This window comes from Lepisosteus oculatus, chromosome 4, assembly GCF_040954835.1.
Source record: "Lepisosteus oculatus isolate fLepOcu1 chromosome 4, fLepOcu1.hap2, whole genome shotgun sequence".
Taxonomy (NCBI): Eukaryota; Metazoa; Chordata; class Actinopteri; order Semionotiformes; family Lepisosteidae; genus Lepisosteus; species Lepisosteus oculatus.
The window spans coordinates 43,617,239-43,644,117 of NC_090699.1; the positions used below are offsets into that span (position 1 = coordinate 43,617,239).

Genomic DNA, 26,879 nt, shown 5'->3' on the forward strand with positions numbered 1-26,879 from the left:
ATAAAAGGAACTTTTATACTTAAAAGGGAATAGTTGTATGCTCATAGACACAGCAGGGGGCTCCAATGTGCTGCAGCCCTCAAATTACATATTACTTTGAAATTGCAGTAGGTTTGGAAAAGATCGTAACGCACAAGTTTTAAAACGTTAAGTCCAAGAAGCACAGAAACTCCAAAAAAATGTACATTTATTGCATGAAAAAATTGTAATATTATGTACAAAGAAGTCTAGCAGAGGTTTACATATAATACAGTAGAAAACAAATCACTTTGTACAAAATTTTAAAAATAAAACATTCCCTAAAGAACTCATTCCCATTACAATGGGAAATCATTTGGAAGGGACTGTAAAGGTGTGCTTCTGAGAAGTGTCAGACTCAGGGAGAGAGCACCATTCTGCTGCGTCTGATGTTGTGCTAATGGCCACTACCTCTGTTATACGGGCCAGATACGGCTGCATCTCTCTCCCACACACGCAGACACACAATCTAAATAGGCTCCTCACATCAACTGCTCAAGGGTTCCTCAGCTTTTAGATGTTTTCTTCACTCTCAGTTATTTGCCCTTTTAGATTAATGCATCACTTTAATCTTTTTGTTAGAATTACTGTATACAGCCTGTGCTGAATCTAGTCAGGTACAGCTTTAAAAACATAGCTAGGAAAACATAACATATGCAGGATATTTCCCCACTTGTGGCTACAATGCTTTTATTTCATTGAAACATCACATTGAGTGGCATGTCGATATCTTCTGGACTGTTGCGTGCAAACCAGGAGTTTTCTGTAAACACTGTGCAATATGAATCAAGATACACCCCCTCCCACTCCCTTTATGTCAACATTTATAAAAGGGTACAGCTGATGAATCTTTAATTTTAAACTCTTGTCAATATGTGGACTATCAAAAGAAGTTTCTTGCATGCAAGTCAAACATTTTCAGAGCAATGCATGGGTCAAAAAATATTTTTCACATTCGAATTTATTCACTACTTAAAAGAGTGCTTTAGATATACATGCAGTCTAATTTCTTTAATTCAGACTCAAAAAGCAAGTTGTGTGCACTTTTTTAATGAGGTATACATTAAAAGGACAAAGTCTGTAGCATAGAAGTAGGGTAGAACACAGATCAGGAACTATTTGCCTAACGTTGACAATTCACCTCCACCATGGTCTCTCAGCAATCTATACAGAAAAGCTTTGGGGGGCTCCTAGTGGCTTTAAAGCTGCTTGCAGTGCAGGTTGATTCCTGTAACACAGGCCAATGCGTTTAATCAAATGTGACTAGGATTCTCTAAGTGACAACACAGTTGACCAAAACTGAGTGACGTTAGGTGGGCTTCAGTCAGACAACTGTCACTTCAACAGCAACAAATGGGATCTTCCAGGTGCTTAAGATTACCGACAGATGCACAACACTGGACCACTTGTCCAGTTGGTGCTAACCCTTCAGTATGCCATAAGACATCTGCAACCTGGCAGTGCACACTGACCATGGACTTCTAGCTACTTTTCTTATCACCCAACTGCTGCAAAATCCACCGGTTACAGTGAAAAGGTCAATTGTTGAACAAAGAGTGGACTTATGGATTTTGCATAGAAAAGTGCAATATCGCTTGAACATAAAATAAAGAGTATCAGGTAAAGAACAGGCAGACCTCCACTGTCACAAACTAACACACGTGGACTTCTATGATGTAGGTACTAGACCTCAACATGCCTTTAGTAAAATCTTAGCATTACCTTGTAAAGAACAAGGATGTATCAAACAGTTGAGGTTGCAGTAGTACTAATGGGCTACTTAGATTGGTGCAGTGGCAACACACATATTCACACACAACAGACTGAATGTACACACCTCATAGAGCTGTACAAGTGTTTCTTGCAAGAATAGCTTCCAATGTCGGGGGGGGGGAGGGGGACTCATATCACAGCATATGGGGCTCTGATGTCATAGCCTTTTTCTCAGTCAAGCTCCATAGAAGTAAAAGGCAGTAATACTGCCTCGTTACTCATCACGTAAACATTAAATTACAGGTGCTTTGTTTTCTAATTGGCATTTTAGCATTACAAAAATCTTCTCTTCTCTCAATAAGGGAAAATAAATACAAAGAAACTGAACACAAGGTAAAATTCTCAAAACTCTGAATAAAGCAGATGTTTTTGTCTTTATACATTTTTCAACTTTAAAGCTCAGAGTAACGAATGAAGGGTGACATCATTAGTTTAGCAGGGATCACATAAAATGAAAATCTAGGAAACCTTCATGTTACTCACAAGAACAAAATATTACAAATGGAATTCATAAGCTCCTCGAAATGGAATACATCTAAATTAAACTTCTCTACAGAAAGTGAATTAGCTGCAAATGTGACTTCTGAGCGCCAAGTACATCAGCGCCCCCTTCCCAGTGTTGACAAAGCACACAAAAGGAGCAGTAAATTTGGCATCTTTCTGAGGCTGCCGTAAAGAAGCACTTTGCCATCACAAAAGCTCAAGTCTTTTTCTCAAGATCTTTCTGGGTGTCCTGCAAGGCCTCCAGCAGTGACAGGATTATGAATGGGAACAGATGTCCAGTCTCTCTCACTGTTGCCCTGTGGGCCTCACGTATTCAATACCTAATGAAGTTGGACCTCACATATTCAATATCTCCAATCAGAGTCCGAGCCAAGAAGATCCCCAGCATCTAGGGGGAGAAATGGACAAGTGATATCAGCCTTCTAGCACACGGGTTCACATCAGGAGATTGAAGTGAGAGAGAGGATTTTAACAGTCAATTACAAATACAGTGCAACACTACAGCCCTGTGGGTGAGTGAAGGCTGGTAGAAAACAGGACATCAGCTTTCCATGACAAAAGGAAAAAATGGGGCGGCAAGAAGGAGAGTCGTATTAGACTTAAAGACTGAGAGTGAAAACGAGCAACAAGTTAAACTAACAGAGTGGAAAGAGAAGTATGTACATCAGATAAAAAGGGAGGGAGAAGAGAAGAATCAGTCAGAATGTTGCCTGACAAGTCTTAAAACAGAGCCAGAGCAGTCCTTTACAGCAGCACCAGTGAGCACAGAGATCACAGAACATGGATTTCCACATAGAATGGCCAGCCCTGGGACACCCTTCACCGTACCTGCAGGAGGGAGATGACAATGAAAACTCCCGCGACAATGTAGATATTCCGTGGTAACCATGCCTCGAGCGCTGGAATGCAGCCCTTGGTGTAAATGGCAGTACTCCAGATGTTTTCCTAGGGAGAGCATCAACACCACCAAGAGATGAGTCAAGACCACCAGCCTACTCCCTCATTTCTTATTACCACGGACCAGGGGCAGCAAAAGATTAGCCAAGACCTTTTTTTATTACTGTAGTAATGGTTCATACAACTTGAAAGGTGATCAAAACAAATTCACATTCTGTAAGTGAAGATTAAATCACTTTCATGTTCCTTAAACTGCAGAACAGGGAGGGTTTCCAAAAACTGTCACACTAAATAACAGAGCACTAAAAACAAATTAAGATTTCAGTGTTTCAGCATACATCATGCTCAATTTTACCCCACTGTTGGTCACTGTCAGGTTTATTACACTCCCTAACAGTAGTCTGTCAAAGCCAGAAAGTCGTGGCAAATCTTACCTTTTTGCTCCTGATGTCATAGCCACACTGCGTATTCACAACCATATCCTGTGGAGACAAACCATGCCCGTAAAAACAGTGGCACACCGTTACGTTAACTGGGTACCTCCTACAATATGATGGCATTTATCTTAAGCTTCTAAATTTAGAAATGATACATAAGAAATATATGAAAAACATTAAAATAATTGATAGAACTGAGAGTTCTAAAGTTCCTTTCATTTAAACGACTACAGCTCCTTTCAATGGTAATAGGTGCAAAAAAATAAAGTAATCCAGAAAAGTTCAATGTACCAACTGTAAGCACATGAAATAGAACAAACAAAACTTCTCTGCACCAGAAACTTAAAAAAAATCAGAATATCATTTTGGTTTTGTATGCATCAGTGAAACACCAGTCTTCACAGAAAATCAAATGCATAAAAAAATGCAGCACAGTCCCACTCACTACACAGTAAGGAGAGGTCACTGGCCTAATCAAGAACCAAGGGTCACAGATTTCCAAGCAATGACAAAACAACGTTAGTTTCACTTTATGTACTGTATATTCCACAGCAGGATCACTGTACATAACTCCTTTGCACCAGATATTTAAAAAAAATCTATATCATTTTGACTTTGTATGCATCAGTGAAATAGCAGTCTTTATAATAAATAAAGTGCACAAAAAGCACAGCATGTGATGTCCCACCCATTACGCAGCAGGGAAAGGTTACTGCCCCAGACAAGAACAAGGGTCACAGATTTCCAAGCACTGACAAAATGTGAAAACTTTAGTTTCACTTTAGTTACTGAATACTCACAGCAGGATCACTTAGGCAGCAAGAGAAGGGAACCCCACACTTCTCACGGCTTGGGTTTTCAGTAGTGCAGTTAAAATATACATTCCCATTCCAGTCATTGGGACCCTGGGCACCACAGCAGTTATTCTGGGAATGGGGAGACAAAGCAAGGAGTCACTTTCATGGCAGTTTTTGACCTTGACTGCTTGCTTGCAGTGTGTCCTTATCTGTATGTGTAGTGAAAAGTGGATTTTTAAAGGCTTGTTGCAAGATTCCAACATCAAAGTAGGGTATGTGCCTTTTGCTAATGACTCTGTCACGAGCAGTGTAAAAACTAAATTTCCCAACCAGCACTGCAAACCAAATTTTCATGCTGCCCCATTAACAAATCAGGACTATTGACGTATAAAGATCACTATCGAGCAGCAGTGTGACACTAAAGACCTCCAAACTCCAAACTAAATTTTTCCAATTTAGCATTTTCATGTGTTTCATTACCATCCCCATTTTCTACGTAGACTAATGTTAAATGTCTGTTCAAGCCTTGATGAACAAGCTGCTTAGCTGCATTGTTGACGCTGCTGCCCTATGATCCTTAGAAGACAAACTTGGACCAGAAGGCTTTTCACTTGTAACTTTTGGGTTCTTAAAACAATTTAGATCAGCTCCACTCCCTCAAACATGAATGTGTACCAAGCCAGTCTTTAAGAAATGCGAGTGACGCAGTGCCCAAGCTGCGCCTCAGCTCACCAGCCTCTGCAGCGAGTCGATGAGGTTCTGCAGGTCGATGTCCTCTCTGTAGCCCTTGATATTGTTGAGGAAGAAGTCGCTGAGCCAGTCCCGAAGAGGGTCCTGGAAAACGAAGGCCAGCACGGCTGCCGTCAGCTCCAGGAAGAAGATGAAGCCTATCAGCCCGGAGAACTGGAAGAGGCAAATAACACGTTTTCAGCGCCAAAGACAAATCACCAGCCAATGGGATGTTAGAACCGCAACAGGAAATTGATTTACAACAGCATTCCTTTATTGTGTAGAAGTGTGGCCTTTTCCAGCAAACAGCTGCACTACAAAACTCACATTCTATAATGTTTCTGCTCAAAAAGTTTATGCAAGTCCAGCAGTATACAAGGCAGCATTTTTAAACTGAACGGGGGAAAGAAAATCCAAAAAGGCTTATTCAAATTCAATGACAATTTAAACACGAGCACTTACTCCTTGCTACTTTCAATCCAGTTGGTTTACTGGACTAATACAAACTGCCACATTGCACAATTTAAATCAGCTGCCACATTTATTCTGGATAGTAGTTACAGTATGGGTTTTCAAATCCATTCTGTTTCTGGTCATGCACTGCATTCATAGTTTCATGGGACTTCTTGTCTTGCTTTACCAAAACACTACGTGTAGTTCTTAATTTGTCATTTAATGTGAACATCATAATTTCAGTGGGTGGAATGGTGTACAGTGGTTAGAACTGCGATCCTGCAGCTCTGGTTCCCTGGGATTCAATTCCCAAGGTGCTAAGGTGCTATCTGCACAGACTTTGTATGTTTTCTCTGTGATCATGTGGGTTTCATCTGGGTGCTCCAGTCTCCTCCCACAATCCAAAGACATATTGGTAGGTTATAACTGGCTTCTGGGAAGACTGGCCCTGGTGCGATGGTGTGGTTTTGTCTGGGTTTGACCTGCGATGGACTGGCGTCCCGTCCAGGATGTATCCTGCCTATCCAGACCCCCGTTCGGCCCATTATTGGATGAAGCAGTTATGAAATGGATTGATGGATCATAATTCCATCACTTAAAACAGAACTGTTCTCTGGTGACATAACCATCCTAGGTTTTGGATTCTCAGTACAATAACATCCTGTCTCTGTTTCCGTTCCGTTGCACATCAATGCAACAGGTTATTGCAAAGTTATTTCTGGTGTTACTTCAGCTGATATCCCAGAGGGGAGTTCTTTGTACAGATTGTCAGTAAGCGAACTGCTTTTCCTTCTCCTTAAGAAAACAATGTCTCGAACATATTTCAGTGAGATAGTATTGTAGCTTTTTCACCAGAAGTAACACTATGAACTTTGAGGATGCTGTATTGATGTTTTATCCTGTTCTGGTGTTAGCAGAAAGCTGTGTTTTGTTTGCCTGTCAGGTGGGAATCCTGAATTGATTGAACACCTCACATCTAATTACAAATGCCACAGGTGTGATATGACAATCTTCACCTTTCCAATATTTACTATTACATCTTTCAAGGGAAAAAAAAGTAATGGCTTAAACTACTCTGATATGTACATATGGAACTCAGACATTTCAGTAAAGAGCATTAAAAATAGATCATTCCTCTTGACTATGCTGTTCAACACTTGAGAAAATAAATAATTCCAAGCCAAAGTCTACATGATCTGTCTGATGGAAGAACAGAGAAAAAGGCAAACATCAGCATCAAAGCCACCTAGAGAGAACCCAAAAATATGTGGAAAGGAAAGGCAGCATTGGGTGCAATCCAGGAGAAAAGTCTTGGCGATTATGTGGCCAGTACTGAGTGCTGTATAGATCTGCTGTCAGGAAGCAGATCTATACAGGGATCAGTTTCATGTAGGGGAAATAGGAACTCATGGCACTAACATTTCAATATGGATGAATATTGAAGGAAAATTGTAAAGAATCCAGGAACCAAAAGCAACTCTTTTGGAAAGGTAGCTGTAAATCAGGCTCACTTTCCTTCTTACTGCCAAGACTTCCAGACATTGAAGTCTTAATTACTCTTGAATCAGCTCAAAACAACCACAGCGAGTGCCCCATCTAAGCAGAGAGGGACAAAACTGACATACAGGATAAAAAGCTGTGAAGCACAGGAGGAGACTTACAAACTTCAGCAGGCAAATATTCTCCCTTAGAGCCCCAACGCATCCTGCAAAACCCAGGATAAAGGTGACACCGCCCACGACCAGAACCACCCAGACTGGGTCAAAGCCGTGTATCCTTGTCACCTGGGTCAGATCCAGCAGCACCCCCTGTAGGACAGAAAGGGAGACACACACAGCTCAGTCTAAAGAGGTTTTCTATACTTCATTCCATTCTATACTGTGGTAAAGCCCTATACTGTAAGCTCCCCAACAGGAATACAATAACATCTACCTATTCTAACATTTCAACATCTATCAATCTCTATTTGTAATTTGTTATCCTTATAATTGTTTATTTTATTTTAAATATTTATTAACCTACCATAAAGCTCTTAGATATTTAACTTTTAAAGGCACAACAAATAAAATATATATTTATCATGTATAAATATTATCTACTAATCAGCCAACCTCTCTGCAATTTGATGTAAGACTCATTTCATTATCTTCCATAATGTACTATGTAAAGTACTATGTAAATCAACATCTATTACTTCCATTAATGAATTTTTTTAATCGCTTCAATTCAGGGTCGCCAGGGCCTATCTCAGCAAGCAGTGAGGTCCCTGATGGGATACAATGGATTTGCCCCAGACACACAGACACACAGACACACAGACACACAGACACACAGACACACAGACACACAGACACACAGACACACAGACACACAGACACACAGACACACAGACACACAGACACAAAGGCTAATTTACACAGTTGTCAATTAACCTAACACTATATTTTCAGACTGTGGGAGGAAACTGGAGCACCCGAAGGAAACCCATGCGAACATGGGAAGAACATACAAACGCCACGCAAATAGGATTCCAGGACCAAAACTGAACCCAGGGCCACGGCGCAATGCTCACCACCATGCTACCCATCTGAAACTTCCTGCACTTTATTGTGATAGGACCATACATCTCATCTCAACAAGGTGCTTCATAAAGAAATGTTGGCTTCCAAGTCAATTTTACCATGTTAACTAAAGCCCAGCAGCATGCTATATTTACTTGATTGGCACAAGTATTGCCAAAATGTAATTTCTGAAAAAAGACAGTTTTTCTAATACTACAGTTGCTTAAAAATCATCTGCGAGTCTTTGACAACAGAAATAGAATTTGCATGCACAACAAATTTAAGTAGAACAACAATATAACATAAACAAGCCAGAGGGTCAGTATCCAACAGCACAGAAATCCATATTACGTTGAGGTAATGAAGTATCTCCTGAAGTTCTATTACAGAGTCAAAACAATTTCCTAGGATATAAGGCAGACAATAATGTAGCAGCCTGTAATCTATAGCCTTATTAATCTGCTACTGAATCAACCTAGATACTGGAACACTGATCTGATTACCTGAGATGCCGAGTGGCCATGAAACACTGCGTCATTTCAAACAGCAGGGGCGGGAGATGGACACGTTGGCTTCTTTGAGCTCTGGAGCTTTCCGACTCAGTTACGTGCCCCTCCCCAAACTCCCACAACAACCACCCTCTTGCAAGCAAGGAGGAGATAAGGGGTAGGTGCACACATACTAACAGGTGAAATGGATAGTGTTTTATCTCTGCTGCCTGAGCTGTTGGCTTCTCATCTGTCCACGTCTGTTTCACGTCCAGGATCCAGCTACAGGGAGCCCACTGCCTCACCAGGAATCAAGGGAATCAAGGGAACCCATCAAAGTCTACTAATCCCACAGTTAAGAATCTACCTCCCCCCTTTACAACCAACAGGAGACATTAAGGGCCCATTTGTTCAACCTTCAGAGCCCTGGAACATAACTCATTGCTGACACAAAGCCAGCAATCCTCAGAAAAAGAGACTGCATTCAATGTTACTCATAGTGGTTTTTAGTTTACCTTCTCACTCCATGCCCAGAATCCAATTGCAATAAATGCTGCTCCAGCAAGCTGCAGAGAAAAGCATAAAAAAATAAATACACATCATGGTACCGTACCGAGGCAATGAGCTTTCCTGACTGCTCGCTTGTTCACGGCATGTTTGCAGGGCTGACAAGGGTTTAAAATAATAAGTGTGAGTAAAGTGCATGAGGGGTTAGTGCAAGGCAGAAACCAGCACTTTTGTCACAAGAGAGCAGATTGCTGCAAGCCTGGATGAAATTTGATGGTAACGCCTAAAAACTGTTTCTACACTTCCTGTTGACACAGGCAGGGGAGCCAGAAAGGAAATGAGAATCTATCACTTCAGATTGTGCTCTGCTGCTAGCAGGAGGTTTGCTTGACTCAAACCTTGAGGGATGAAAGGAATTTAAAGAAACTGGGATTGCAAACCTTCTGGTTTCTCAAACATCTCCAAAAATCTATTTTGAAACAAATTCAGGATAAAGACAGTCACTTTAGAAAGGGGAGAGTAAGCCTGGGCTGGGTCAACCTTTTAATAGTTAGAAACTAGTTCCCCATAAGTCTACTCAAAAGTTATTTGTGGTAGGAGGTCAGGCACCAGACCACAAATGATCAACAAAACCCAAATGGCATGACAAAATCTATTTTGGCAGATCAAGGCACAAATATTTTACACAGGCCACAAGATTGTTCTTCCAATTTAAATTCTTTGAATTTAGATTGATCCTATATGGGGACAAGCATGATCATTTGAAATGATTAAGGCATCGTTTTTAACATTGGTGTTCTTTAAAACTGAAAATGTTGACTCACAAACGATTTACTGGGTAAATGGGTGAGATTACACCAAAATGTCATTTTTCCAATACACAAATGCCGCAGTACACAAACATTTCATGGTCCAGTAGGTGGATTTCTAATCACTGTCAACACTGATACAGATCCTAGGTTCCCCACAATGCTACCCTTTGCCAACATACAGGGGGTTACTGATGCACAAACTGCCATCAAAAATAGAGCAGCATAATTTAACACAATTTTTTTACCTAAATATTTCTGCAAAAAACGAACAACATCCAACATTCTAAAATGCATTCTTCTTAGGTAAAAAAACAGACCTAAGAAAAGGAAGACACTAAGCATGTACATACGTACACATATAAACATTATATTAAATGTTAATTTATATTTTACTTTTATGAACTGTACAGCATGTATTCCATGGATGCCCCTACAATTTATCCAAAAAATTGATAAGTCAGTGGGATCTATCGTTTACTGAGCAGCAAATGGAAATTGACATTATGCAGGAATCTGGACAGGAATCGGTATTACTTATAATAATAATAATAATAATAATAATAATAATAAACTTTATTTTATATAGCGCCTTTAAAGGTGGCTTCTCAAAGCGCTTTACAGGATGACAATAAACAATAAATAAGAAGACTACAACAATAAATAAGAAAATTTCACAAGATAGGACACAATAATTACAACAATACAACAATAATAATAGAGGAGACCGTGGAAGATGGTATTAAGAAGAGCAGAGGGGTGAAGAATGGAACCAGTTAAGTAAAGGCTTTTCTGAAGAAGAAGGTTTTGAGTCTGGATTTGAAGGAGTTTAGAGAAGGTGACTCTCTAATATCCTTGGGCAAAGAGTTCCAGAGCTTGGGGGCATAGCAGGAGAAGGCCCTGTCGCCCATACAATGTAGACGGGCTTGGGGGACAGTAAGGAGGGCAGAATTTGAAGAGCGGAGGTTGCGAGGTGGGGAGTAGGGCGATAAAAGTTCAGACAGGTATTGAGGTGCCAAGCCATGTAAAGCCTTGTAGGTGAGCATGAGGATTTTAAAGTCTACGCGGAATTTGACCGGAAGCCAGTGCAAGGACTCCAGGATAGGGGTAATGTGAACACTTGCACTAGACCTGGTCAGGATTCTGGCTGCTGAATTTTGGACATACTGCAGCTTGTTCAGAGTAGATTTAGATACCCCAGGGAGTAGAGCATTGCAGTAGTCAATTCGAGAGAATACAAATATGTTGATCAGCTTTTCAGCCACAGTTAATGATAGCATAGGGCGTAGTCTTGGGATATTTCTAAGGAAATTATGGAAGTCATAACATCTTCCTAAACACTATTAAAAAGACAAAGTACCATCTGTTGCCAGATCTTAAATTTATCTAGTGTTAGCAAATAATGCAGACTCGTCATCAAAAGAAACTGCAACAAACTCAGATTGTTCCAAAAAAACTTCTGTAAGAGGTAATCTGACATTATCATGCTGATCAACATTTGTAATTATAAAGGTTGATGAACAAGGTGTTTACTGTAATAGTCACAGGCTTAAAGGTTTTGAGGCCAGCATTGGAAGCAACAAGCTGTATATCAGGGTGCTGATACACTCATAGGATACCTATGAAAGGCTGGAGAAGCACATTCCAGATCACTAATCTCGGAGCCCTATGTCATATCAGCTCATAAAATAAGCATAAATGTCACATTACAAACATCTTTAATACTGGAGCAGACGTTCCTGCCCAGATCATCCCATATGGACCTTCCCACCAAGTGGTCTAATTGGTGTTTACAACAGAGTATCAACTACAAGGTATCTTTTTTTTTAAAACCCTAATGGTGATATATATGTAACCTTGATTAATTGCTAAGGAGCAATTGGTTCCACTGTTGGAGTTCACCAGAAATGTTGTCTCCAGACCTGCAGACCATAACTATTTAGTCATCCTCCTCCATCAGTTGGACTGATGACACGTGTTGTTGCTGTGTGAAAATGATCACAAGGACGAAGCGAGGTGATGAGTCTATCTCGGTGATGCGTGGGTGCGTGTGGTTGCGCTGACAGACTACATTTGGCTGCAATGGTCAGAACTGCAGCAGGTTAGAAACTAGACAGTGAGAGAAAGGGCACTGACACAGCTCAACCTCTAACATCACAATGACGGAAATGCATTCTCTTGATTGGCAGAGCATATAAGATAAGATCACTTTGTTAGCCATATACAATTTCTTGTATCAGGAATTTGTCTTTTCGCATAACCCAGCTTGCTCTCCATGAGACACACAGTCAAGGAGAGAAGCTTGGGGTCAGAGTGCAGGGTCAGCCATTTATGTGGCGTCTCTGGAGCAGTTGGGGTTAAGGGCCTTGCTTAGGGGCCCAAATGGAGTAGGATTCCTCTGCTGGCTGCGGGATTTGAACCTTGAATGTGAATCTTCCAGCCACAAGCACAGATCCTTAGCCACAGTGCCACTGCTCCACCCCAAGCATATTGTCTCCTTTCTGTGAGACTGTGTATTCCACTAGTCTGTTTCTCACAGGATCAAAGAGAATTTTATTGGGACATACCATGCAGGCCAGGTGACTCTGAGTAAGTGTCTATATGAACTGCACGTCTGAGCAGAATCAAGGGCATGCAGGACTAGGGTAAGAAAAGCAGTCTGTTACACTCAGTTCCCTCCTGCAGTATGAAGTGAGTCAGATATGCTGTAGAGTCATGTAATTACAACACTTCAGTTAATAACCTCTGCATACTGCCTGGGCTTCAGTTCTTTTTTTCCACTCTTTTATTACATATCTATCTGTAAGAGGTGAGGTTTTGTGTCATTCACACTACGCATTTAAGCATACAACTTTAGCAAGCTTGATTATTTAGCCAGACACCAATGAGTTAAGTGTTAGCAAACTGCTTACTACTATAAGGACTACAGGCCTATGTCACACAAGATAATAAAAATGTGTTAGTGCAACTTCTAATTTTCTTGTGATACCACTTTAATTTTTTTGTTACACTAAAACTTAAATATTACTGCTAGTACTTACCCAGAAGATGATGTTGTAACTAAACATCAGGTATTTATAACAGCAGCTGACTTCTGCGTTCTCATACCGGTAATAGTGCATCTTGTCCCAATTCACTGTGGAGAGAGAGGTGGGTAAATGGGTCTTTTGTATTTAATGGAAAGACATAAATCTGTCAAGGCCTCCACCTTCTTCATCTTGCCTTTTATTATCAGAGTTAAAAGAGTTATGATAAGAAAGAACATGCGGTATATTACAAGTTCTAAATATTTTAAAACGTAAGATGTACACACGTGGAATTAAGATTGCCAATGCCATGTTAACATAAATCCTCCACCCAGATCAAATAGCCATTACGAACTTTACTACTTGACAATTACTACCACTGAAAGATGACCAAATAAGACACATCAAATAAATGAAACCAGATTTAGGAACTGCTGCGTATTAATACTGCCAAAGCTGCACTTTACAAAAGTCTCACAAACATGTATTGTAAAGTATTACAAAGGTTTCCCACTGAATAAAATTAGATGTATGTATGTTCTTCATGCAATGTATAAAACTGCACCTTTCAAAATTAATTCTCAGTCCATGGTGGGCTGAAAAAGATAAAAGTCACAGAAGAGGTTTGGGAAACTTTGGAGGAAACAATAAAGAAGGCAACTGGCCCCTCTTAAAACAGTTTCTAGCCTTCAAAGTCAATAACCTGTACATTTTCAGCAGGTGCACATTGCTTTAAACCTCATCATCACAGCAAATAATACCAATTACAATGTATATATTGTTTTAATATTATTTTAATATAAAATTAAAAAATCAAAAATCAATGTTAAATTCAAAGAGCAGTCATCCTGCGTTTTATTCTGCAAACTGAATTAGGAAACTTGCGAGACAAATGCTCTTATTCTTCCACACAGACAATCTAAACCTTATTAAATGGAATGAACATATACCTGTTCTAAACTCAAGCCATAATTCCATTTGCTTAAAGAAAGGATTGATGTCTGAAACATCACCAGTTATACCTAAAGGTAAGAAAAAAAGCTGTAGCAAGATTTAAAAAAAATCATAAATCACTTCTGAAGGAAACACTCAAGCTATTATGGACAATGTTTTTGTAGCATATGTTTCTTAGTCTATTAGTTTAAAAAAACAATTTAAATGTTTTTATGTGAACAACTGTGAGGCTGACTTCAGAGGAAATGCTAAAATAAGCATTGTGATGGGCCATTAGCCAACTCTGAAAGAGTTCCCCATGAGACAGTACATATTTTGCTAAAATACTGAGATTGGTATGTGTTTATACACCGCACAGAAGTGACCAATGTAGTTTACAAGGTACCTTGAACTATAAATGTTAATTCTCTCTGTTAAATTATTTGGTACAAGCCCTGTGTTAGGCATTGTGGTGTTTGTAGTGGGAAACGATGTGAATATTCAAACTGCGTACAATTGTAATGACGTGCACACATCGTTCTTTTCCCTGTTGTGCATGCTACAAATGTCAGAACACCGAGTCAGACTGCTCAACAAGGCATACAACATTTCTTCTATCTAATTTTTAGCAATGACATTGTTCCACCTATCAAGTCCTCCACCCCACTTGTTAACTCGCACTGCATTTACACTAATAGCTGAAAAATAAAATTACTTCAGACTGTCTCTCCATACAAAACACCCAAATCTTCTCTTGGGAGTATTGACACAGTTTTTAGAGGTTGTTTATTAAGTACTCCTTTTTTTGTTCCACATAGATAAGGAACAACACACAAGGAAAGAGATACTAAATAGAGAAACAATACTAAAGAGCCTGAGACGAAGATTATGTTTGTTCAATACAATAGCTTTTGTTAATTTTCTGGAGTGCTCGGTTTTGTTTTATATTTGACATTGCTGAATGTCCACTGCTAAGTATCTGTGTTGTAAACTGCTAAGTGTCTGTGTCGACTGTTTTTCATCGATTTCCCTTCGGGATCAATAGTCTTACCTAATCTTAAAGAACCTGTCCTGTAACCTCCATTATGCCAGAAAGCAAGCGGAGACCCACTCACTGGTTTAAGTGCACCTTACATTATATGGTAGGGTCACTCAACCCTCTCCAACCCTTTTGTACCTTTTTCACAATCGAACAGATGAGAAAGGCAAGTATGATGAAAGTTATATTGAAATGGGATTTACATGGACTGGCGAACTTAAAATGTCACAGCCACAATGTGTGGTGTTTAGCAAGGTCTTAGCTAACAGAGGCCTTAAAGCCTCTAATTTACGTGACCACATTACCAACTTAAAAGACAAACCAGTTGTATTTTTTAGATCAGATTTATCAGATCTTGCAAGGACACATTAAAGGGATCTTACCATGTGAGCTATAGAGTGGCTAAAAAAAAGCCACACACAGTCGCAGAAAGATTTTGTTGTGAAAAAAATGGTAAGTTCTGTGAAAGATCTGTGAAAAGGCAGCTAAAAAGTTGAATATGATACTTCCTTCTGATAATACTGTCATATCAGTAGCACGTCTGAAAACATGCTCTGCCAAATAGCCAATCAGGTCAAAAAAGTGAATCTTACTCACCGCAAATTGATGAGAAAACAGACATTACAAATCTGGCATACTGTACCTTTTGGTTTACATTCATTACTTAGGGTACAGCATGTGAGGAGTTCCCTAACCAAACAACAGGAGAAGATATTTTTAATGGAATTTAACTGAAGATTTCCACAAAAGCCAACGGAATGAACTGGCAATGCTGTGTGGGAATTTGTACCAACGGGGCTATGCTGATCACAGGGAAATAGGAGTCGTAGCTCACATCAAGAAGGTTGCTCCTCTGGCTTCCTGGCTACACTGGAGCATTCATCGAGAGGCCCTTGCCTCTAAAAATATGCCAGGAGAACTCCTGTCAGTACTGAATGATTCAGTGAACATGGTTAACTTCATTTCGGGCTTGCCCTCTAAATGCAATGATTTTCAAAACACTGTAACCAAATGGACAGCAAACACAAAATGCTTCCCCAGCACAAGAAAGCATGCTGGTTGTCATATGACTAACTTCTGATTTCTTGAACTCAAATGTGAAGTTCAGCATTTTGTTCTGGACAATCCGTTTGAGTTGTCATCTTGTTTGGGATAACACTGGCTATAAAAACTAGCCTAACTGGCAGACATTTTTTCTGCTTGAACGAATGGAATTTAAGTCTCCGGGGTGTCACCGTCGCAGTGCTCAACACACTCGACAAAGTCGAAGCAATGATCAAAAACTGAAATTCTGGGCTAGCTGTGTCCTAACAAAATTCCCTTCATTGCTTTCCAACGCTGACACCATTTGACTGCAACAAACAATATGCCCCTAAATAAGCATGTGAAGGCATGATAACTGCAAAATCTTTGACCACCTCAGTCACCAGCTGCGAAAATACTTTTCTACAATGGACACGTCTTGAATCTGGATACAAAACCTCATTTGAAGTTACACCCTCCATTCCAAAGCTGTCATTTCACCAACAAAAGAAACTTGCTGGAGCTGATGGCTGATGGGGGACTGCAGTTACAGTTCAAGTGGAAGCCACTCATGGATTTCTGAGCACAAGTGATGCAAGAACACGAGTGTTGGGGGCATTACGCTTTTCGTCACAACGTTCCTTTTTAAGGCTTGTTTCTCTGCACTCGGAGCAGCTAAATCAAAGCATCGCCAAATGCTCGATGCTGACAGCGATTTAAGGGTGAAACTGTCTTCTATTAAACATGACTATGCAAACCATATATACTGCAGGCCCACCGATCACATTGGCAGCTAAGAACTGGGTAGAAGTAGCAGCAGTACCTGTAATACACAAGGAAAGTGACAGCGGTGTGCATATTCAGTCATAGTTTTGAAAGGGATGGCTCAGCTGAAAAAGTCTGAAAACTGCCTCTCTAGGCATATTAAACCAAACTTCTCTTTCATTCTAACTGAAGTTCCCAAGTGTAAAAAGGCTCACATCAACAAATCATATCTGCACAAGTGGTGAAAAGAGAGCGTTTCACTTTCTTCTGGACTGGTTCCAACACAATCACACTACACAACCAATGAAAACTGAAATTGCAATTATTAATTATGGTCCCAAGTACCAATTTTGTAAACATTACATTGTTTTGTTTTCATTGTGTGTTATTCAAATTTAGTTTAGAATTAGATTCCTTACTTCGCAGGATACATATTTTGTTTTTCAAAAAGAAAGATTTTTCCTGCCATATTCCCCGAGAACAGGACAATATACCTGCAACATTATGGGGAAAAGGGAAGCATTCAATTTTAGATTCTCTCATCATTTGCAGTTAATGTCAGAAAACACATTGACAAAAGCTAAATAGCCATTAAAAACTACAATTCATAAATATCCAGTAATCAACATAACATATAAAAAACAAATTCAAAATACTTGTAGAAACTGACAATAAACAAATGTATTTGACATTTATCAAGCGTACTGGATAATTACTTACAACAGTAAAGTAACAGAAGCCTCTTCAGTCAACAACAAAAGCTCTGTATACCTTCATTCCCATTAATCCTGTGCTAATGTATACTTAGTTAATACAAGACATAAACTCTGGCTTATCTATGTGGTCTATGTATTGTAACCACTTGACAATATTAAAGCACAAATTCTACAAGGCTCAGCTGATATTTTGTACCTGCATGCTCTAAATTCACAAGATTTATTCAGACAAGTAAAAAAAGAGGTTTTAAAGTTACAAAACAAACATCACCATGGACTCTGGCAATTCCGATGTTTCCTATTAAAGGTATGATTCATTATTACACACCCTCTAATGCAAATTAAGCATGTCCTTGGCAATGGACTGCAAACTATTAGTGATGAAAAGGCGTGATTTATAGCTCAGAAGATCATAGGCGATTACACAGTGCTATACCCATCCTGAAATTCACCCAGAGCTGCTGGAATCCTCAGTGAGTAAGCTACCATAGTCTAACTTGACAGATAAACAGTAGTAAGGAAAAAAACAGCTGAACATCCATCACAAGAAATTGCATGGTTTGCCCATCAAAAAAGGTGTGCCCATTATCACGAGAGGGTTAAGAACCAAAAGCAAACTCATGGTTTCCAAGGCATCGTGACACATATCTCCTAGAGAACCCCTAGGGAACCCCAGGTGATGATGCTATGTGGACAGCTTCCACAGGGGGAAGTTGAAGAGCAATCTCACTTCCTGCTGCATTCTACCAAACATGTCAGTCTGACCCACAGCTCCAAAAATGTGCAGGCCTTGACCACAGCCTTCAAAAAATGAAACGCACCACTTTGAAACCTGAAAGAGAAGTAGCTGCTAAGTTTTTTTTTTCCTGGCACACAGCCTGACCTACTGAGTGTGACCTTGTGTGCATGTGAAAAGTATTTCTCAATTTTAATTACAAAAACTGTAAGGGTTCTGTACGCTGTACTGCACGTTAATAATTTCCCGTCAACACACGGGTTATATTCTGTTTAAAGTTTTAAATATTACTCATGACAGCACTCAGCGGTGATAACAGTTCTCTTACTCTGCTCTGGGTTCTTATCACAGTGGCGCAGACTCTCTTTGGAAACTTTGGAGAAAGAGTGCAGGCTCATACCCCTGTTTACACAGCTAGTAGATACAACAGACTAAAGGCATACCCATGGCTAAACCCTTTCAGCCAATTGTTAAAGAGACTCAGGCAGGCTTCAGATAAAAACTGTACATTACCCAACATGTCCAAGTCAATACCACAATGGAACAGCAGGCCACAATTAATCGAGACAGGTCACTCTGCAGTCAAAGCCATAGCCTACTTACTGATAACATAAAGCATTATCCTACTAAGAAGTCTGTTGATTTTTTGGCTATAGATTAAAATATGGTTCGTCATTTGTCAAGTACTACTTCCCAAACAACTGCAAAGTGCAAATCGCCACACACACATATACCACTGATCCAGACAGACTACAGGCAGTCCACACACAACTGCAGGAAAGACCACGCATAAACACACCAGTCAACAACAAACGCAGCTGAAAACACAAAATATACTATTTCCAGCACTACTCCAGTCCAAACACTGTGGGCGCTGAAAATTCTTTAAAATGTGAATCTCGTTTTCAGTCGTGTAACTTGCAGTATTGCTCTTTGCAAATTATTGTTCAACACCATATACTACGGTTCACTGCACCATAACGTATTACAATTTAGAAAACGTTGCTTCTACAGGCCACATAATCTACTTCTCTGGTAACTTCAGCCATTCTAAATGAGCTAGTGTTCACGCACCTCTACAACCACACTTTAAAATAGCTTGTTTCATTCTCCAGTGTACACAAACAAAAAAAATCTTTCAAAACAGCCCTTAACTGACCAAAACTGGGGACCACACAATGGGCACAAAAGGACGGAAAACACTTTCGTTACTTATTAACAAAATGTAAATATAAATCAGCAGCTACCATTGCATTTTAGTCTTTACGTTTATCGTGCTTTTACGATAATCCGGCCGCCTTTTTTCTCTGAAAACCAGAGTATAAACGAAACTGAAGTTTTAAAGCACACCGAGAGATTTTCGCGGAACTACGTGACACACAATTTTTACTTAATATAAAAGACATTTTAAATAATGCAAGGGTAAATATCTGGTCGTACAACACATTTTAAGAAGAACCCGTTTTAGAGTCTAGACGTTCAGAATCGAGGTTTAATCCTAGATGAGTCAAATAGAAACGATTTTTGTTTTTCTTTTCCCTTCACTGTATCCCGTATAGTTTTAGAAACGACAACAGCAAGGTTGAAAGTGGTTTACTTTTATAATGCCTTAATAAACTCACCGCGTTGTTATCCTTTCTTCCTTTCGGCAGGACGGAGTTGTGAAAGTTTTCTGGCAATCGCATCGGACACGCTTCCTTTGCAAAACACGCCCTGTTTCCTCGCCGCGCTGTCGAGTTAATGAGTACAGTATTGTTACCAAAAAGACTTTAACTCGGCCCTCCGGTCCTCTTTCGTTCGTTCTATTTTAGGGTGAAAAAGAAAAACTAGAAATACCAACTACATCATAACAATTAAAAATTTAGAATAAAACGGAGTAGATTCCAAATTTGATTGGAAAAAAGCATCCTGCAAAGTTTCTCTTGCACTGCTTATCACAGTGTGTGATGAGATTGTGTGTATTGGCTTTAACGTGCGTTGAAATGTGGCAACTCGCTTAACTTTAAAAATGCGATGGACAAAGTGCAGTACTTTGCCTGTAGAGAACAACTTTTAAGTGTTGGAAGAACTAGCCCTTCTTGATATAGGGTCCTGAAAGTAACCACAACACCTGATGGTGTCCCAGTTGTAAGAGCCGCACCAATGAGTACAAAAACACAACACGTTCTAGGGCTCACCGTCGGTAAGCACTTTTAAAACCACATGAAAAAGACCAGTCTTTTGCTTCTGTATTCTGTATTAATCTAAAACGACCGCTGTTGTTTCTGTGTATGTTTTGTAGAATTATTTTATTATACTGTCTAATCAAATTGTATTAGATGTAAAAACTATAATATACATTGTGTGAAAGAAAAGTTTAGGTGCTTTTCCCTCTCAAGGTGGACACTTTGCAGGAACTTTCCTTTAAAATCAATAATTTAGTTATAGATTTTGCTACCCCATTCTTCCTTTTCTTTATATTTTTTTGCAATTCTTTACCTTATTACCGTATTAACCTTAAGATTGTTTCTTTTTTATTCAGTGATAGGTTCTTATGCATTTAGCTATATTTGTCTATTTCCCAATTAGTCTTCAATGTCTTCCAAACCTTTTTTGAGCAGCGTATGTCACTTATATGTATATATCTAATATAGTAATGCACTGCTGCCAAGTTTTCTTTTGCAGGTTCGGATCACATGAGTAGGAGAAGACTACAGCCAGAGGATTTTGACTGCATGCCTTGGAAGAGACCCCATGAGCACACTTTCAAAAAGGAAAAAGGGGTAGAGGGATATTTGCTACTGTAGGGAAGCAGGCACTAAATGTATTTTTTTTTCTGTGTAGTATTATTTTTCCTTTAGTGCTTTAACACCCTTCTGCCAAAGTAATTACGTTACAGATTTTAAAACTTTAAGACCACGTTTCCTTTAGTGGATCAACTAACCATTCGATTCGTTGAGTACTTCTCACTTATGTAAAAACAGAGGAGTCACAGAGTTTCACTGAGCTCCTACAAAATGGTGGAATCTTGGTCTTACTCTAAACTTCCATGTATTGTCAAGAACTACTTTCTTTTTATTCTCACAGGCAAGTTGACCACAGAGGGCAGTTGCGGAAGGAGTCATTTTTTCCATACGGAAAAGACAACACCAGATGTTTGTTTAAGCAGTGGTGTGCAGCAATAAAAATACAGTTTTTAAAACAGGTTTACACCCATAACCAAGCCCTTCTCACTTGTTCAGAAAAGCTGTAAAGACAAACAAAAATTGTATCTGCTTTTGTTTATGAATAACAGGACATCCTTAATTTTATCAATCACTCTTAACAATGTACACCCTGCTACTCATTCCAAGAATATAAATTCCAGCAAGAAATAACACTGGAGTAAACTGGAATTCGAATTCACCATACCACCATAAGCAAAGACAGGGGAACTATGCATTCTCTTTCCTTGAAATCCCCAGATTTACAGCAATCTTTGGATATCTGAAGGTATGATACCTGGCTCTTCCTTTATAAAATATTACTGACATTGATATGGAACTCGCTACTTCCTCATTTTACCAGGAAAGCTATAGAAATGGGGACAGTATGTGGCACCTGATTGATCAACTTCAGGTACAACACATTAAATATGTTGGATTTTCTGAAGACAGTTACTTTATTATTTTAATTATTCATATTTCTGAAGTTCAGCCTTTTCCTCAACATCAGAAACAGTTCAAATATGTACTCTTAATTCCCAAGACATGACATCTCGCTTTCCTAGTTTTTAATTTTCCTAGATAAACACGGACAGCTTTGTCTGCCATTGCCTTAATGAGAGAATGTCCTCGATGGCAACAAAAAACGATATCAATAAATTCAGGGATCCAAGAAGGACCACCAATATTGTCCCCAGTCTCTATTTCTATGTTGATTCTAATCTTTTAGAATGTTTTCTTCCTCCCATACTAAAGTTCAGCCTTTGAGAATCACAAATATGCACATGTGTCTGATCGAAGCAAAACTTGCTTTCACTGCATTTTAGCAATGATGCTGTGAAAATTACAGCTACACAGACATGGCACAGAAACACTGCCACATATAACATATCAAAAACAGAAACTATTAATCCAAGATCTTTCTGCAACAGGGACAGGCAATTGCAGTCCTTGAGGGCTAGTGTCTGCAAATATTGTCTGGTCTCTTCAAAGCAGCAGTACCAGAAGAGCTGGGAAAAAGTGCTATTAAGCCAATAATGGTCATTAACAGATTTGGAATAAAAACCTGCACACATCCCTGTTTGCTAACACGTGGGGTTTTGTATTGACAAGCAACAACTTTTTATTCTCATAGCTAATGAACAGAGGCCAGCTGTATGACGTGGAAAGTGCTTCAAAGTGCGATACACTGCCCAGATTAGACATTTATTTACATATCCATCCAAAATTGAGCTTCAGAATGTGAAAGAGTACACAAGAATGTAGAACTGTTAGTAATAATTTTAAGTTAATTACCTTCTCAACACGAACACTAATGAAGACAGATGCTACACAGCCAAAGCGTCATTAGGCATTGCTAAATGTATTTTACCATTTCAGTTCCAAATGTCATTATAATCCCATATTTAAAAAAAAAAATCTAAATTGCTTTGGCTTTGCATGGATTTGAAAACTGTGTTCCATTTCCCCATGGGTATGAATACGATATTGAACGAGAACACATCTGGCATAAAATAAAACTCATTATACAACATATGGTGCTGAGCTTTTGCGAGACCATATTAAAATACCATGTCTGATATTCAAATTCCACTCAAAAATAGGCCCAAAACTAATCAAAACTGTTATCCCTCAAATACTGACACAGTCTTCAATTTTCAGCCTTAAATCTTTCATCAACAGTTACCTCATATAGGAACGAACCAGCAAAACGAATGAAATTATCTTAAAGTTACATTTCTGATGACAATTTTATCTAGCAACTTTTTGTGTTTTACATTCAGCACATTAATACATACTTGCCTTGAGTTATGTCAGAATTAGATGTTACTTTATACATTTATGTTTCTTGAAGGATTACATCATATAAGAATGCAATATAAATAGCTGGTCTATCCAAATAACTCCATTACAAAAACTATCAAAAAGTAACATCATTGGTGAGTAAAATAGATATTTGCCCATATGGACAAGAGCAGTATGATCCACAGAACGCCATTCAACACTGTCGACCAAAAGATGCACCCAAACGATCATTGATGTAAATGGTAGCCACACTGCGACAATATAGCACCCTCTGGTGTTATCGTTCTTGTTCCTGATGGTCAAACATCTACTCAACAGATATGCATCATAAGATGGTTTTCTCAATGCAATTGGTTGAATAAGGCTAGTCAAGGTCATCTAAGTTTATAGGCATTCTGTACACATAAACATACAACGAAACATACCGCTGTGTCCAAAAATCACTGTTCCTGAATTCATGCATGGCATGGTTAAATAGGATATTCCTAGACTGCTGTACATGTTGGAACAGGCATGCTCTTTATTTGATTGAACTAGAGTCTGCCAATCCCCTGAATGCCTTCTTGGTCCCATGCATGTTGCCCATTATTCATCACGACAATCCACCCTCATTTCTTTTTTTACCCATGGTCCAACTAATGCAGGGTTCCCTTTCTCCTCTGCACTGGCCACAATGGTAAACTAACGAAACAGTGCTACCTCTTTAAACAGAAACTGAGATATTGAGAATCAAGATTATGAAATGTAACACAGAGCACTGTGTAATGTTCTCTTTACTGCCAGCTGTTACCGAGTTTCTCAACTTCATTGCAACAGCCCAGAAAAAAAAAACTTTGATGAAACACAAGAGCATTATCCCAAGATGAAAAAGAAAACACCATTTATTACACAAAGCAAGAGACAACCCTCTTTGCATTGCAATTGATAACTGACATTCCCTGTGAGCTTCATTAGAGGTAATTATTGATTGCATTTCACAATGAAGTCCAGAATTGTTGTCTGCATTTTTTCCATCATGGAGTTGATACTGTCACACATCACACAGACTTACTGTCAAAATCATACAGGGCAGCAGAAAATGTTCTTTTAAATCCTATGTATCTTATAAACCATACAGTATCTTGGGAACTGTGCTCTTTATTGTTTTTAGATCACAGACTCCAAAGTCCCCAGGAACAGCTATGTATTCCCTTTAAAAAACAGAGAGCAGATTTAAGACAGAATCCCTGCTAGGAGGTTATAATAAATAAAACTTCCTGCAAAGTAAACATGGTACATATTCCCAAAAGGCCAGCGCTCCCAGGGGCAGGAAATATCCTCTTTCTGTTTGAGTGGGAGTGCTGTGCCACCGTACAGTTACAGGTGAAGAGAGAGCGGGTTTGCAGGGCTGGGGTGTGAGCTCTAGGCTGTGGCATCCACCAGCCCTTTAAGGAGAGCCACCTCCCTCTCTGGTTCAATCATCCTTAGCCGCCCCCCTCAGGCTCGATTTCTGCTGCTTTTTCTCCTTCTGGCCCATTGTGCGGTACATCTTCTTGTGTGCCTCCTTCTGCCTCTTCAGCTTGTCCACTTCCTCCTGCTCCTTCTGCTTCAGGAACTCCTTGTGCTTCTGGTGCTGCTTGGAGCGAGCCCTCTTCTGCTTGTAGCCATGGACAGTGCTCAGAGCATTGAGCAGGGCGGCCACCTGGAAGCAACAGGACAGAAACCAGTTCATTAGAAACTCAGCCTACAAGAAAATCAACACTGCATTTGACTTCACATTGGGAACATCATCTTAATGTTCAATGTGTTGGTAAACTGTAGCAAAACAATGGCAAAATATTCTGTGGTTTATCAGTACACTGGATGGAAAAGCGTTACATTCAATGGAATCTGTTCAAATATGGGTGTGGGGTGGGGACAACATTTGCAAGTCATTCACTTCTATGATCCCAAAGGACCTTCATTCAGTATTGCTCCTGAGTTGTTGGAATGAGTGCTTAAATTTACAGCATATGAGTTGAGCATAACCAGGATAAGCCATGGACTGAAGCTGAAAAAAAATGTCTGGACAGTTAAAACCAAAATCAGTGAAGATGCATAGATACATGTCATACATATACATATTTATCCATATTTATCCAATAAATGATTCGGTTTACAAACTTCAAAGATGAAAACATTAGCAATTAAGTCATTTTTCAATAAATTTGGAATGTCCAATTCTAAAATGCCTCTTCAGTTAGGAATCGCCAATAGTGACTTTATGGTCTGGCAACCTTTGACGTGCAGCAAACTCAGGAGTGAACTACAAGGGAGTTATGGCACTGATTAGAGTCGTGGTGTGTCCTTAATAATGTGCATGTGAACTTGCAGAGGCTTCTGTTTCATTGGAGAGTCCTGGCCAGAGCTATCCCTAGCAGAGTTGACCTGTTTCAACATGATCCAGAGATCACCTCTCACTTCTAACCAATCTGAAGGTCTGATTACCGGGCCCCCAGTTAATATTTTGATACCATATAACCCCGCCTCCTGCAAAGAACAGGAAAAAAACTTCTCAAACTCGTTAGTGAAACACTATTAGGCGATATCAAATGATCTCAATGATCAAGGCGCGTACAAAAACACACTACTCTGCCTACCGCAACCTTCTTATCCACAAAGATGTTTTGTTCAAGCTTAACAGACTTTCTGAAACGAGAATAACCCCTCCAAAATGTGGTATTTGACAGGCTGAAAGAGCACAAATGCTTCTTAAGGGAGGCTCACAAGGATGCCAACATAATATATCACTTACGGGAGGGTCAAACTTTCTCATGCAAAGGTAGTCTCTATGCTTCCAGCCTACATGTTGTTTATTGCTCGCTTTAAAATAAGTGGAAATTGGTTAAGACTGGCAAAGAGCCAAGGAAAATGCTGCACTCAGGCTTGTTACAAAAACCTTTGAAAACAACAATAATTCATAGAGCTCAGAGGCAGGCAGCAAGGATGAAACTGCACTGTTTAGAAGTATGACGCACCCAAATCTAGAGATGTGGGTGACTTGCTTGTTCAAGTGGCCTCGACCTTTCTTCTTAATGTGAAGGGTGATTTTGACATTTCCAGAGAGCTTATTGTGAAAGTAAAAAAGAGTAGAGACAGAGCAAATGAGAGCAAAGGACATACCACAAGGAGACCTTGGTATGTCAAAGAATTAGTTACAGAGTCTCCTGACTGGAAAGATTGGGCTCTCATTGACATCTCTATTTCTTTTGCATCTTTTGCAGATTGAAAAACCTTGGGGTTATATTCGATTCTGTCTTAACATTCAACCCACATTTACAGCATACTTCAAAACATCTTTTTTTCACCTTAGAAATATCGCAAGACTACGCCCTATCCTATCATTAACTGTGGCTGAAAAGCTGATCAACATATTTGTATTCTCTCGAATTGACTACTGCAATTCTCTACTCGCTGGGGTATCTAAATCTACTCTGAACAAACTGCAGTATGTCCAAAATTCAGCAGCCAGAATCCTGACCAGGTCTAGTGCAAGTGTTCACATTACTCCTATCCTGGAGTCCTTGCACTGGCTTCCAGTCAAATTCCGCGTAGACTTTAAAATCCTCATGCTCACCTATAAGGCTTTACATGGCTTGGCACCTCAATACCCGTCTGAACTTTTATCGCCCTACTCCCCACCTCGCAACCTCCGCTCTTCA

General features: G+C 39.5%; 2 protein-coding genes across 5 annotated transcripts in view; both read right to left on the reverse strand.

The window, feature by feature from the left end:
• Nucleotides 1-170: 170 nt before the first annotated feature.
• On the reverse strand, nt 171-19,950 carry tspan14 (tetraspanin 14). Its single transcript, XM_006630931.3, has 9 exons — nt 19,834-19,950; nt 13,015-13,109; nt 9,173-9,223; nt 7,270-7,416; nt 5,159-5,329; nt 4,430-4,555; nt 3,627-3,674; nt 3,124-3,240; nt 171-2,683 (listed from the first exon to the last, which is right to left on the reverse strand). The coding sequence occupies exons 2-9, from the start codon at nt 13,093-13,095 to the stop codon at nt 2,609-2,611; spliced, it is 816 nt and encodes a 271-aa protein (XP_006630994.1). The 5' UTR covers nt 13,096-13,109; nt 19,834-19,950; the 3' UTR covers nt 171-2,608.
• A 4,112-nt stretch (nt 19,951-24,062) lies between these two features.
• bms1 (BMS1 ribosome biogenesis factor) overlaps nt 24,063-26,879 on the reverse strand; it is a 31,188-nt gene continuing 28,371 nt past the window's right edge. For all 4 annotated transcript variants that reach the window (XM_006630930.3, XM_069189249.1, XM_069189248.1 and 1 more), the window contains one exon: nt 24,063-24,880. In XM_006630930.3, the coding sequence (XP_006630993.2) occupies nt 24,653-24,880 (228 nt within the window). In that variant the 3' untranslated portion in view covers nt 24,063-24,652. The remainder of the gene's footprint in view (nt 24,881-26,879) is intronic.